Source organism: Medicago sativa, chromosome 6, assembly GCF_051527215.1.
Source record: "Medicago sativa cultivar Bolivia chromosome 6, Bolivia_mono, whole genome shotgun sequence".
Classification (NCBI taxonomy): Eukaryota; Viridiplantae; Streptophyta; class Magnoliopsida; order Fabales; family Fabaceae; genus Medicago; species Medicago sativa.
In genome coordinates, this window is record NC_140754.1 from 2,919,338 (window position 1) to 2,934,764 (window position 15,427).

The window sequence follows — 15,427 nt, forward strand, 5'->3', positions numbered from 1 at the left end:
AAAGTCCAAATATTGAAAACCAAACACCAACAATGGATACTTCCTAATTATCATAAGCATGTTGCTGTCAATTTGTCATATCACTACAACATTTTGGCCCTACGGCAACGCCTAATTTTTTGAAGGTAAAAAAATTGTTCTGTTAGAGTATCGAAGATAACAATTTTCATATTTTGTTGTGGTAACATAGGGAGTTTTTTCAATTTTTTTGTTACGCCTCAAAATTGTTGTGGTATATAAAAGCAGAACGGAAATTTATCAGTTATTTTTTACAACAAATAATCATCGTTGTATACTTTTCAATTTTTTAATAAAAAATATGGGAAAATAAACTAGAAAAAAACGACCAGCCTCCATTTTTTTTAGTAGGCCGCTTAGTAGGAATTTTTCCTGCCGCTTCCAATAATTAAGAAACTCTTCTTAAAAAAATAATAAAGAAACTCAACTCAATCTCAAAATAAATAAACAAACAATTTTTTTTTTGGACTTAAAATAAACAAATAAATAAATTGTAACAAACAAAAAAAAAACAAATAAATAAGTCTTTGTTAAAAAAAGTGAACCCAAAATCCCAAACGCTTTCAAACTTTAATCCTCAAATTTCAGAGTAATCTCAAACTTGGAATTCAACTCTCACGTTTCGAACCTCCTCAATCTCACACCCCTCAATCCCACCCCTTCGAAAATCTCAAACCATCTTTCAAGCTTCGAAAAACTCTCAAAACCCCCCTTTTTTCGATTCTACCCTCAAATAATCTCAGACCCCCTTCATAAAATTCCATGAATCCTTTCAGGAATCTATACTCTTTCAAAATTTCAGAGCCCGCATTTTGTTCAATCAATCTCTGTAGAAGCCGGCGGCGATGACGACATGTTTGCTGTGATTTACGAAGTTATTGGATTCACAAAGGTATATTGTTTGCTGTGATTATTGTTCATATTGCCTCTGTTCAATATAGGTTCTTCGGTTTTCTTTTTTTTTGTTTGTTTAATTTTGATTGTTGAACATATTCTTCTCTCTACTGCGTTTGTTTGTTTTGTATTGTTTATTGATAGAAAAACCTTGTAATTGTAGGATGGATTTGAATTTTTATAAGTATCAGGTTTTTATCAATATTCTTTAACCTTGTTGTAATCGATGCCCTTGTAATTTTCTAAAGCTAGTTCCTTGTGCACATTTTTTTAATCAATTTTTATCTAACTTAAAAGTTAGACTTTTCCTTGTGCACATTTATACATGTTCTTCTTTTAACATTTGAAGGTTGACAAAGATGGTAGTTAGTTATGACTTGAATCAGTTAATAAACAAAGTAGTTGAACTTGAAATAACGTGGGTAATTATGTGTACTAAAATCATTCAACTATTTATAAAACTAGGAAGCCTAGCTAATTACCTTATCTAAAACAGAGTTGTGATTGAACTAGTGACTATGAAGCACGGATACAGTCATGGACACCGCATATGACAGACATTGACACGCCGACACCAATAATAATTTGAGAAAATCACCTAATTCAATGTAATTATATGTGTTGGTGTCGTTTTAGACATTAACACGTATCCGACACTGAGACATGCCTAATTCGAATAGTGTTTGTGCTTCATTGAATAGTGTTCATATGCTTAGTAGATGAAAGTTACTTCCCTTTCTTAAAAGTTGTTGGTCAGTACTTTCCATCATTTGAAGTTGAGAGGAAGCTAGAAACTTTGTATGATAAACTTGTGTAGAAGTTTGCAATGGTTTCTATTGGATATTTTATATGTTAGAATTGTGTAAGATGAACTTTATATGTGAACATTTCCTATTACACTCCACATACAGTTAGCCAAAACTACATAAAGTGTGTAAAAACTAGCATATTCATGGATGTAAACGTATAAAAATTTGAAGACAAAGTATCCGTAATTGATCAAATTTTGTAATTGATCTATCAAGTGATTAATTGATTTAACAACTGGTTCTCATTCACCATTCTTTGGTTTTTACATTTTTAACCACCTTATTACTTTAGTGGTTCATTAGTTTATAAACTTGAATTTTTTTACCATAGTTTATTTTTCCGTACATCTATTCTTCAAGATTGTTATTATTAAATCATTAAATAATGTATGCTTGTGAGTTTGCACACATTGGACTGCTGCAATTTGTTATTATCTATCTGTCATTGATATCAGTTATTGTAAATTTTATATACATCTAATATTATAGGTTGCGGCTATACTCTTTTCTTATTTACCTTAGTCTGCTGCAGTAACTGAAGCAGTTTCTATTTCATACTCCAACTCCACCTCTCTTTTGATCAGGACATTTATTGTTGCTTTAGTGAGTACTCTTCAAGAAGGTATGAACGATTGAAACAATTGAAATTGTAATTAACTCATGTAATTATTAGATAGTTGCTGCTAAAGTGGGAAGATCGAGACTCTTGGCTGATTCAATGGCATTGATGGGATGAAAGTAGATTTCGAGAACAGTTGATAGTGGTTTGATCTCTTTGAGAATGTAATTATATGGTTTAAGCTTTCAAATTATTATTTTTAGCTTGTAAATGGGGGAGTTGGTTTTTGTTGCATCTGAGAAATTGTTTTATCTCTTTGTTGAATAAAATTAATTTCCCCATGACCGCTGATCTAACACGTACTACTTGTTTCAGCCTAGCCATTTTACTGGCCAAGGCTGCACATCACATTCCCTTATCGTCTGAGTATAAGAACTAGTTTGGAAAATAGCCAATTTATTTCAAGCAATATCTCCTGTTTATCATACATACTATGATTAATTCAATATAAGAAAAGTATTTTGTTAGATATATGAATGATGTATGATTGACAAGTATTTTACTTTATCTCGTTCATGATTTCAGGAAAGGTTGTTGACGAAAATATAAGAAAAGCAACTACTATCTGATTAGCACCTATATACTAGTAAGTTGAAGCAAGGCTTATAGTTTAGAACAATAGACAACTTTAGAAAATTACTCTTAAGTAAATTTTCATTTACCTAATATAGGATTACATACTTTGATGGTATGATCTCGACACCGATATAGGTAAACTCAAACAGTTACATGTATGTTACAAAGCTAAGATAATCACTTAATATTAGTGGTTATAGGGCTCATGTTTCCACTGGTGGCCCTATTGGTGTTGATATTTTTTGGATATTGTTGTGTAAATCAGCAACTCTCTATGGTCTGCTTCTACCTTTTGTATAATTGCAACAGTGTAAAAAAAAAAAAAAAAACCTAAATTATAAGACTAAGTTTTTTTTTCTTTTTTATTGGAAGTGTCTATGGTTTGTTGTATTTTTTTTTTTGACACATGGTTTGTTGTATTTGACAGGTAGTTTGCAGATGTATGAATTATGAAAAAGGAAATTGGAGGTTGGACTAATGAATACTTATACTATTGGTTCTCCTGTGTGGCTTAGTATGGAGGAAAATATAGTTTTGTTTATGGTTCAGCAGGTATGTTATGATAAATGTGAAACTTAATAATGTGTGAAGTGGAGCAGGTTGTGATGTAGTATGAGTTTCGTGTGAGTTTGTGTTAGTCTTAGAGTAGAAAAATATTCCATGTAGGAGGCCTAGGATTTTTATTGAGGACTAATTAGTTTAGTATTATCATATGAAAAGAAGAATAAAAAATGTCGCAACTATATTAGTTTAGTATACTCTATATTGCTGTGTCTCTTTGGAATGGGTGGCTTTGAAATTACTACCTCATTGTTTGACGTATATATTTTCAAATGGTCTATGAAGGCACTATTATTTGTACGTGTGACTTATTGAACTTATTTCTTTATTGTGTAGATCAATGAATAATGATGATATCGATGAAGAATTTCAAGATCTAGAAGTACAAGAGATGAAGACAGATGTTGATGTGTAAGTGTTATTTAGATTGTGAAAATGATAGTTGACATTATGACTTGTAGAATTTGAGTACTTTATTGTGAACAATGTTATATTTGATACGTATACGAATGATATATTATTGACAAGTATTTGGTATGTAATTTTGAATATAGGATTATATTTGAATTTTGTATTTATAATTTTTCACCGAAGTTGTTCTTTAAGTCAAATAATAATGTTTTATTTTTGACAAGAACAGACAGAGTAAGTGAAAGAATAAGGATTAAATGCAATTTTTTTTTAATATACAATTTTTCACAACGGTGCAAAGGCGTTGCGGTAGCTTATAAACAGCAATTTAAAATTGGGTCTAGGAGAACGGTTTTCGTAAAACATCGGTACTAAAGTGTTGGGATAGCGCCCCAAATAGCGTTCTTATAATTAAGCAAGCGCAACGGATTTTTAGTCGGAAACAGCTTAAAACCGTTGATGTTGAGAAATTTAAAAAGCGTTCTCAAAAGGACACCTAAGACTACGGATTTACCTTTGCCGTTGTTGTTTAGGAAAATAACCGTCCTGAAAGCATAAGACAACGCCTCAGTTTGCCACGCTCGGAAAACCGTTCTGGTATCCTACGGGAACGGTTTTATCACATTAAGCAACAGTTTTTTAGTGTTTTTATAGGGCGGAAATGTTGTAGTGTATTATTTTGAAGGTTAAATATCATAACATCATTTAAGGATGCTCTACTCCATCATCTATAAGGGTATAGTTGGTTTTTTTGCCGGTAGTTAGATCTATTGAATTCTTAATCCGAAATTGATAGTTAATATGTGCTAATTGATCTATAAATTCTGAAATAGTGATGAATTCATTGAGTTTAAAGTTCTGTTAAAAAGATAAAAAGAAGAAATCCCTGTGCACTAGGTGGATCTACATATAATAGTGCAGTGTACTATAGTAGAAAGGCATTGCAGCACCTATGCTTCCTAACATATCAGCATAAAGCCTCCAAAAACTTTGAAGAAAACATAAAAAAAAAACTAACTCCTGGAAAAATGAAAATAATCTTGGCAATGAAGAAAAGTAAAAAGCAACAAATGCATTAATTGCAATTTTGATGTGACGTTATCCTAATTAAAAGCAGTATTTTACCATAACTAGAACTGAGTTTCCGATACAAACTAGCAACCAACTAACATCCAATGAAACTACAAGAATGGTCATTTAAAATACAGCAACAAAAGATCATTACTATTAAAGGAAGAAAATCATAAAAATGTGCATATGAAACTTGTACATTTTTTTTTTTTTGAGGAAATGAAACTTGTACATGTAAAATATAAAGTTATTATTACAATGACCATTAATTAACATGGAACTATAAAGTCCAACACCAAAAAATTAGAACTAACATAAAATAAATGACATTACAAAAGACACATGAGAAGAATCTTCGAGAGCCAACATAGCATAGCAAAGCATCTAGGTCAAGGTGATATGAGACTCTCAACGTAGACAATGGAACTGAACGAAGCAGAAGGGTAGCCTTGAATCTCAGGAAACTTTACGGTACCATTCTTGTAATTGTAAATATAAATCTGATTATAGAAGTCCAGGACCACTTGATCATCTTCCTCTGAAATATAAAGCAGTATAGGATAGCCATAAGAATGGAGGAAATCCACAGATGGGACAGGGAACAATTTAGTCCAAGAATCTTTATTTCCATAATCTTTCATAACCCATATATCCAAAAAAGATTTGGTATGAGCAAGGACGCATAAGTAATCCCCAGTAACCCCCAAGCTAAAGTTATGCAGAGGTTTATCTAAACCATAATCGGGCTGCAAAATCTCTTGATAAGACTCGTTTCCTAAATCAAGAGAAAGAATGACCCATGAAGAGTCATTCTCCCAATCCCGTATGACCCAATTAATGGTGCCAGTTACAAATTTCCCTGGATGACTTTCGGGTTGACCCATGGGTTGAGAAGGGAAGTCTGGAATAGTTTTCCAATAACTGGTACCTAAAGTATGAACACTGACTAGATTTTTGCAAGATTTATTAAATTGGTAGTGAAAAATGGCAACTACTTGTAACTATTGGTGACTTGATCATACCCGAAACTATATATAGTTTTAGTTGAAAAAAAATGTTGATTTTCCAAAGGTGGCAATATCTTGAATTTCTTCGTACAAGGGTTCCATATTAAAAGATTATCATGGCTGTAAGAATAGTCAATAGTATTGAAACAAATGATGCCATGGCAAGAGTCAATAATGGAAACATAATTGCAATTGTTTAGAGGGAAGTGGAGCCTCGTCTCCCAGATGGTGCTAGGGGAGATGTTAAAAATAGAGGGAAGTCGGGAATCGAAGACAATGAATCCGTTTTCCTTAAAAATTTTAAGATATGAGCATATGAGGAGGTGGTTATGACTGGTGCGTGACAAGCGAAGGTGATCTTTGGCAAATTTGGAATCAGAAATTAAGGAATTCAAGGGCTTGGAAACACACTTGAGTGTCAAGAGTGATTTCACAGGGAGACCGTACAGAATTTCTAGCACCAGATCCAGGGCCGTCCCTTGCCATGTGCAAGGAGCTCTACGGAGCCGAGCCTCCAATTTATGGGGGCCTCGATTATTTGTAGAGGTATGAGTATAATTGTTGGGATGTAGGATAATATTTTCTTTTTGTTATGTAGGTCTAAATCAAACACATATTATTTGACAAAAATAAAGAGTAAATAGATAAGTTAGGCCAAACCCACACATCTATCAACAACAAAAATTCAACAAAACAAATTAAAATCAAAATAATGTTTATTGTTAATTTTCAATTGTTTAAATTATTATTAATTATTTTTATTAGAGGTCATTTTTAATATTAGAGCCGAGCCTCCAATTTTATTGGGACGGCCCTGACCAGATCGAGCGATAACAAAGAAAACAGGCCGAGGGGGTCCGAAGAGTTTTGTTTTCTTTTGGTGGTGGAGACAACTGATGATGCCGCCATTTATGTGTCTAAAAAACAAGAACTGAAACGATTGAGCAGGCAAATTCAAATTATAACCAAAATTATAATGAAGATAGGGTTAGGGTTTTTAAAATAAATTGTAACAAAGAAGAAGAAGATTAATTTCGCCAGGAGAATTGCTGGAATCGTGAACACAATTAGGTTCTCGAGAGTGAGTGATTTCAATATGAATGAATGAATTGGGCTTAAGAAACATGACACGCACAAAATAAATACTACTACGGATAACGAATTTATTATTATCAGAGTAAATCAAAAGCAAAAGCAAAATTTACGTTTGATAAAAAAAATCCTAGAGATGTTGATTTATTTTCTTTCTTGGTTTCATTATGTTTGATAAAAGAATATTTTTAAAAATTAAGATTATCCTATATAACACTAAGGGTGCGTTTGATAGTCAGGATAGGGAGACAGGATATGATACATTAATCATATCCTGTTTAAATCTCATGTTTGATGCACCAAAGGGATAGGATAAAATAAACCATTTTCCTATCATATCCTGACTTTCCTTTGTAATTTCTATCCTGAGTATATGCTGGGTTAGAAATTATCCTGATGGGATTAGAAGATCATTCCTTATTTATTATCTTGATATTCTGCCATTTTTAAAATATTGTGATTTTTAAAATAATGATAGCATGTATTTTCTATTATAATCAATTACATGCCATTTTTATAATATTTAATTAATTATGATAGAAATTTTTTTATTTAATTATAATGATATCATGTTTGTTATCATGTGCGCATCAAACACATGATAGGATTAATGTTTATCATGTCCTTATCATATCCTATCTCTATCCAGCTTTATATCATATCTTGCCTATATCCTATCCTGACCATCAAACGAGACCTAAGCGTGTTTTTAATAAAAAAAATAGACAAAAGGACTTATGTGTGCATATGTTTTAAAAGATACGGGATTTAAGCTAGAAAAAAAAAAGATAAAGGACTGTAGTGTTAAAAATAAATAAGATAAAGGATCTCTAAAGTAATTTTGTCTAATTTTTTTTTTTATAAGTTTGTGTATTCTTATGTTTCTCTACTCTAATAATATAAATTTAGCTACACCAAATAAGTTTATTTGTGAAAATTATTAGTAGAAAGATGTAAGACAAATATCACATGATATATAAATTTAGGTCAAATACGACTTTTGGCCATTTTAGTTTGACAGAATTCCCAAGTTAGTCCTTTAAGTTTCAAAAGTTTCAACTAGGTCTTTTTTGTTGATAAACTATTTCACCATTAAATGTAACGTTTTGACACCCTGGAGCTTTTAAAAGGAAGTGTTTTTCCTTCAAAAAAAAAAAGGAAGTGTTTTGATCCAAATCAACAACTTAACGGCTACATCAGCATCAGTTAATTATTAACTGACAGCAGGTGTAACGGTGAAATAGTTTATCAACTAAAAGGACATATTTGAAACTTTTGAAACTTAAAGGACTAACTTGTGAATTATGTTAAACTAAAAGAGTCTTTTTGAAACTTAAAAGACTAACTTGAGAATTTTGTCGAACTAAAAGGACCAAACATGATATTCGACCAAAATTTATTTCTCTTGTTTTGGCACCTTGTATCTATAGTAAGTATTTATTTATTTAGTGTGCTGCAAATGATAAGTTGTCTCATTGTATTTATTTATTTATTTGGTGCAAGATCATTGTATTTCTTCAATATAGCTAATTATGTATAGTCCAACTGATTTACAAATCGATCTCCTCCGATACAAATTTGAAACACATTTCTATGACAAAAATGAATTAACTTAGACTTATAATAGAAAAATAAGCATGTCACGAAGGAATTGGCAGCGTCATAACTACCGTTAATCTGTCATTAGGTTAGGTAATCAAATGCCTAAAATTTTCAATTTGGTTCTTCTTGCTATGTAGAGATGGCGTTTGAGATTACCCTTCAAATCTTTTATCTTGAGATAAGTTCAAACTTCCATCCCTCTGGTCGAAGGAGTTATGTGATTTAGGAAAAGAGTTGGAAAACGTGCAAGATTGGTTTTGGGAGTTTGTGAAGAAAAGTATTGGTAATGAGAAATCAACTTTCTTTTGGCATGATATATGGATAAGCCACGGGTAAATCTCTATTATCTAATTTTCCTAGACTTTTTCATAATCCACCCAAAAGAATAAGGTTAGTCAAATGGGCCGGTGGGTCGGGAATTTGATTAAAGATCCTTTTGGAAGGGCACTTGTTGGGGGGAGCTTTTGAATCTCCTATATATTATCCGAGTCAAAAATAAGAAAGATAAATGGATTTAGGTCCTTGAATCTACAAACATCTTCACAGTAAAATCTTTATATGTCCCTTTGAGCGGTAAAATTCTTCCTCCGACGGATTTAAATGTGGCCACTAGAAGAGGGCTAAAGGGAATTTGGATTAGTTTGACTCCCCAAAAAGTCCAAATTTCTCTTGACAATTAATCCTTGGTAGACTCCCAACTCGCTCAAATTTATCTCGTAGAGGAGCTTTTCCAGTTGGTGTGACTTCAGATTGTGTGTGGTGCCCAGGTATTCAAGAGGTGGAGGATCACTTCTTTTGTCGGTGTAGCTTTGTTGGAAGGATTTGGTATGCAATTTTCAAATGGATCGAAATGGATGATATTTTACCCGGTAATATTGTTTCACTCCTTGACTATTTTTCATCATCTTATTTGCCTAAAAAAAATCGAAAGGGGGTTACACTCATTTGGCATGCAACAATTTAGAAAATTTGGGAAGCTCGGAATGAGCTTATTTTTTCTTCTAAAATTTAGAATGTGGAGGAGATTGTATAGGCGGTCAAAGTTACCTGTTGGAGATGGTTTATTGCTAAAAAATTAAGAGGTCATTGTTTGTATTACGAATGACTTTCAAAACCCTATCATTTGTCTTATTTCTTGATGTTGGGTGTGTGTTATTTGCGGGACGAATACCCCTTGCACTTTTCCCGAATTTTGGGATAAGTACCTTTTGTACTTCTCTCATCATCTAATAAGTTTTGATGTTAAAAAAAAATGCTTAAACCATTTTATTAATCAAATGTCATACATGTAGTCGTAAAATATGTGAACTCTGCATCGAGTGGCATGTAATTGCAATCTTTGTTGCTACAATAAGAACAAGGGTTAATTATGTTTTTGGTCCCTACAAAATAGCGACCTTGTAAGTTTAGTCCTTACTTAATTTTAATAGCATTTTTAATCCCTACAAAAAAAAATTTACTTATAATTTTAGTCCCTGCTAAAATAAATTTTGTTTAATTATCCTTAAACTCTTAAATTTTTTAACGATTCTTTTTATACAAGTTTAGAACACTATGAATGGTTCATTTACTAAAATCTATAATTTTTTAACACGAAATAAATTAAATATGAATTTTTTAAAACGACAAACGTTTAATATATAAGTAACAAAAATATGGATGTAGAAATCAAATTTTTGCGATATTTTTTTCGGAGGACCTTTTAATAACGTTCTTAACACGCCTGTAAAAAATTGTTGAAAAACTTAAGAGTTTAAGCATAAATTAAACAAATTTGGATTGAGTAAGGACTAATATTGAGTGCAGAAATTTTTTGTAGGGATTAAAAATGCTATTAAAATTAAGTAAGGACTAAACTTACAATGTCGCAATTTTGTAGGGACCAAAAACATAATTAACCCTAAGAACAAAAGGCATATTTCTTTACCAATGTTAAGGTACAATTGAAAAAGAGTAAAAGAAGCAATCCAAATGGAGCACTAGGTGGATCTACATGACTTTTTTGATACATATTAGTGAAGTGTACTATAGTAGAAATGCATTATATAAAGCCACTCTTCAAGCCTCCAAATCGGTTGTGGCCTCAATAGTTGGAAGAAAAAAAAAATTTACTGCCCCTATGACCAAAAAAATTGATATATCTGCCCCTAGTTGAAAATTATTGTTGTAAATGCCCTTGTTCTTCTTTTCATTTGGCGAACATGTCATTTTTTTCAACCATCTTCTGCAAGCTTGCAGGTTTTGCAGCATGGTCTGAGTGAGCTCTACATTTAATTTGGCGAGCAACATTTTTTTTAAGTTTTTTTTCATGTTTGTAAATTCAATTGGCGAGCAAGCTAATTTTTAAGTTTAACTCATACTTTTCGTTAAAAAAAAAAAAACTAAACTAAAATGGCATGCTCGCCATTTTATATATGGAGCAAGGGATAAAAAATTAGCTTGCTCGCCAATTGAATTTACAAACATGAAAAAAAACTTAAAAAAATGTTGCTCGCCAAATTAAATGTAGAGCTCACTCAGACCATGCTGCAAAACCTGCAAGCTTGCAAAAGATGGTTGAAAAAAATGACATGTTCGCCAAATGAAAAGAAGAACAAGGGCATTTACAATAATAATTTTCAACTAGGGGCATATATATCAATTTTTTTTTGTCATAGGGGCAGTAAAAAAAAAAAATTTCTCAATAGTTGCCACAAGGAAGTCCTTATAGAACACATCAAAATCTTACTCCAGGAAAAATGAAAATAATCATAACATTGTTATTTTGTTTCGATGTTATCCTAATTAAAAGCAGTATCTTACCAGAACTAGAACCGGGTTTTCGATATAAACTAGCAACCAAGTAACATCCAATGAAACTATAAGCAAGGTCATTTAAAATATAGCAACAAAAGATCTACCAAAAAAAAAATAGCAACAAAAGATCACTACAATTAAAGGAAGAGAATCATATAAATGTGCACATGCAACTCTTAAGAGAAAAATATAAAGTTATTATTATAATGAACATTAATTAACATGGAACTAGAAAGTCAACATCAAAAAACTAGAACCAACATAAAATAAACGACATAACAAAACACAATTAGGAGGAGAATCTTCGAGAGCCAACATAGCACAGCAAATAATGTGGGTCAAGGTGATATGAGACTCTCCACGTAGACATTAGAAGTAAACCTAGTAAAACCATGAATCTCAGGAATCTTTGCAGTACGATTCTTGTAATTGTAAACATATATCTTATTATAGAAATCTAGGACCAACTGGTCATCTTCCTCAGAAATATAAAGCAGTCTTGTATAGCCAAGTCTTGTATAGCCATAATAATCGAGGAATTCAGCAAACGGGACAATAAACAATTTAGTCCAAGATTCTTTATTTCCATAATCTTTCATAACCCAAATATCCAAAAAAGATTTTGTATGAGCAAGGACGCATAAGTAATCTCTATAAACCCCCAAGCTAAAGTTATGCAGAGGTTCATCTAAACCATAATCAGGCTGCAAAATCTCTTGATAAGACTCGTTTCCTAAATCAAGAGAAAGAATGACCCGTGAAGAGTCATTCTCTCGATCCAGTATGACCCAATTAATGGTGCCACTTACAAATTTTCCTGGATGTCTTTCAAGTTGACCCATGAGTTGAGAAGGGAAGTCTGGAATTGTTCTCCAAAAATCGTCACCTAAAGTACAAACCTTAACTAGAGTTTTGCAAGATTTATTTAATTGGTAGCAAAAAACGACAACTACCTTGTAACTATTTGAGAATTGATCATACCCAAAACTATATGAAGTTTTAGTCGTAAGAGAAGGTGGATTGGAAAGTGGCAATACCTTGAAGTTCCTGGTACAAGGGTTCCATATTACAAGTCTAACATGCCTATTATCATAGTCAGTCGTTTTGAAACAGATGATGCCATCGCAAGAGTCAATCAAGGAAACATTATAGCAATTGTCTAGAGGGAAGTAAAGCTTCGTCTCCGAGATGGTGCTAGTGAAGTTGTTAAAAATAGAGAGCAGTCGGGAATCAAAGACAAAGAATTCAAGGGCTAGGAAATTAAAATACGGGCATACGAGGAGGTGGTTATGGCGGGTGTGTGACAAGCGAAGGTGATCTTTGGCAAATTTAGGATCAGAAATTAAATAATTCAAGGGCTTGGAAACACACTTGAGTGTCAAGAGTGATTTCACAGGGAGACCGTGCAAAATTTCTAACACTAAATCTGGTGATAACAAAGAAAACAGGCCGAGGGGGTCCGATGAGTTTTGTTTTGTTTTGGTGGTGGACACAATCATTATATGCGGTGGTGCTGATGATGCCGCCATGCATGTATGTGTCCAAAAAAACAACAACTAAAACGATTGAGAAACGATTGAGAAGGAAGATTCAAATTATAATCAAAATTATAATGAAGATAAGGTTAGGGTTTTAAAATAAATTGTAACAAAGAAGAAAAAGATTACTTTCACGAGGAGAATTGCTGGAATCGTGAACACAATTAGGTTCTCCAGAGTGAGAGATTTGGGGGTTAAGAATCATGAATTGGGCTTAAGAATGAATGAATGAATTGGGCTTAAGAATCATGACACGCGCAAAAACACTACTGCGGATAATGAATTTATTAGATTAAAACAAATCAAAAGCGAATATTGAAGATATTCAAGATATAATTTTTTTTTTATCCTTCAAAACAAAAAAGATATAATATTTTTTTCCTTAAAAAAATATATATAATATTTTTATATATATCAGCGTTCAGATGTCCGTTTGTCCACTCTTTTTATTTCTCTAACGCATGTAATTATGAATAATATTTTTTATGAATTTTTACTTTAAGCAAAACAAAAGTTAAATTTACAAGAAAGGGAAGTGCAAGATTTGGGGGGCAAAGGACCTGACCCAATAAACCACATATTCAATCCCAAACAGGTGATACAGACAAGTCAATACAAAAGTGGTACAAAAAAGATAAACAACCCTAAAACAACCACTAACACGGACAATCCAGCAAACCCACGTATGAGCTCGGAACCGAATTGCAAAAAAAACGTGGAGTGAATGCTCAGAGCTTCTAAGCAGGCGTATGAATCGTCTGTCAACACAAAAACGATTCAAGTTCCAACAACTCCCTGTAAACACAGCAATCCATAAACACCCTTTCGAGCAACACCAACCAATGACGAACCAGCACCACCAATTCGCCTAAGTCTTGAAACAGAAACAAACAGCCAGTCATATTAGTCCAGATCGAGGGATGAACAAACGACAAGGCTTCATCACAATCCACTAATGGCGCAAGAAGCAACCACCGCGGATTTAAAGGTACGATGAAGGATTACAACCGTGAACACAGAGCATCTACGCACCTACCCCTTTCGAGCATCATCCGACGAATCAAGTCTTGTTGAATCCAGATCGAGGGATGCATCCAACAAAACAAAGCATGGATGAAGGTAACCAGAGAACCAGATCATAAATCCAGCAAAACTGGATTCAAAATTAACAAACACAAACTGTCGAAACGGACAACTTGTGAGCTGAGACAGAACCTTGAAAACCACCATGCAACTTCATCTTCCCGAATAAACAAACAGCAACAATAGAAAATGGAAAAACAAACAGGAACAGAAACGTAAAAACAAATGGCAACAAAAAATGAAAATAAACAGTCGGAGAAACCCAAGCAGATCCAAAAGGCTAGACCCACCATGAGAACAACGAACCACCCCTATTAGAACTGGAGAGCCGGATCCGGAAGGAGGGGTTGTGGAACGGTGACATTGACAGTTACGAGGAAAACTCCGGTTGGGCTAGAGCGGCGGTGTAGCCAAGAGGCTAGAGAACGCACCACCACCTAGTAAAGGCTACATCTTGACTGAAAAAGTTTGGATCTTGTGGGAGGTGGAAAGAGGAAGGTAAGTCGGTGAAGGTTTTGAGTTTTGAGTTAGTTATATTTTGATTACATTTATACGTACAGATGTTTGTGATTTCAAATTGTAACAACATGTCTATCTTTTTAAATTGCACCAACAATATAACAAATATAATATAAAATTTACTTTTCAATGACATCAACAATATTAGCATTATTATTCCTTCAAAAATAAATATTAGCATTATTATAGAAAAATTTGTTTAAGGACATAATTGGAATAATAAATAATCTAACCAAAAATCGCACATCTTCGTTATACAATGCTATAGATAATATTGTTCATATTGCAGTGAGGTTGTTCCTATTTGAATGAGATTTAACTATTAATAATTAATAAGTAATATTATATAAAGGATAAAATAGTAAATAAAAAACTTTAAATAAAGGGCAAAATTGGAAAGGAAAAAACCAGCTCAAATCTATGTACTTTCTTTATTTAGTATAGATAAAATATATTAATACTCACTCAGTCCCATAACAAAATGATTAGTTGATTGTTTTATATAATTTTTTGCACAATTTTAACGTGTAATATTTTTTAGTATCTAACTTCAAAAGTTTGGTTTAGAAGTAAATTGATAGACCTTGAATTTATATTTAATGTCTTTAATTATTTAAATCCAAGAGTTTGTATTAGTAGTAAAAAGACAAACATTGAATTCTAGAAGTCTCGGATTTGAGTCCTCCTAGTGCCTTTGAATGAAGGCAAAAGTTATTATGCATAAGTCATTTTCTTATGCATCCTGCATAAACGCTTCACAACCATCAGATTTGTTGTACCCGACATCGCGTAAGGTTGAATCGCCACCGTCGGTGGTGTCGGAGCGGTAGA

At 32.7% G+C, this 15,427-nt stretch overlaps 1 protein-coding gene, 1 long non-coding RNA gene and 1 pseudogene across 3 annotated transcripts; 1 reads left to right on the top strand and 2 right to left on the bottom strand.

Annotated features, from left to right (window-relative positions):
• Window positions 1–369: 369 nt before the first annotated feature.
• On the top strand, window positions 370–4,066 carry LOC146912046 (uncharacterized). Of its 2 annotated transcripts, XR_015015314.1 has the most exons (5): window positions 568–910; window positions 2,254–2,504; window positions 2,866–2,926; window positions 3,344–3,468; window positions 3,814–4,066. It is a non-coding gene; the product is annotated as an uncharacterized LOC146912046 (long non-coding RNA). The 2 variants fall into 2 exon arrangements; XR_015015313.1 differs by having other exon boundaries at window positions 370–910; window positions 2,254–2,926.
• Window positions 4,067–5,348: 1,282 nt separating this feature from the next.
• On the bottom strand, window positions 5,349–6,875 carry LOC146912047 (F-box/kelch-repeat protein At3g23880-like; annotated as a pseudogene).
• Window positions 6,876–11,630: 4,755 nt separating this feature from the next.
• On the bottom strand, window positions 11,631–12,985 carry LOC146912048 (F-box/kelch-repeat protein At3g23880-like). The gene has a single exon (XM_085717998.1). It carries the CDS (start codon window positions 12,983–12,985, stop codon window positions 11,795–11,797), a length of 1,191 nt encoding a protein of 396 aa, XP_085574124.1. The 3' UTR covers window positions 11,631–11,794.
• Window positions 12,986–15,427: the final 2,442 nt, after the last annotated feature.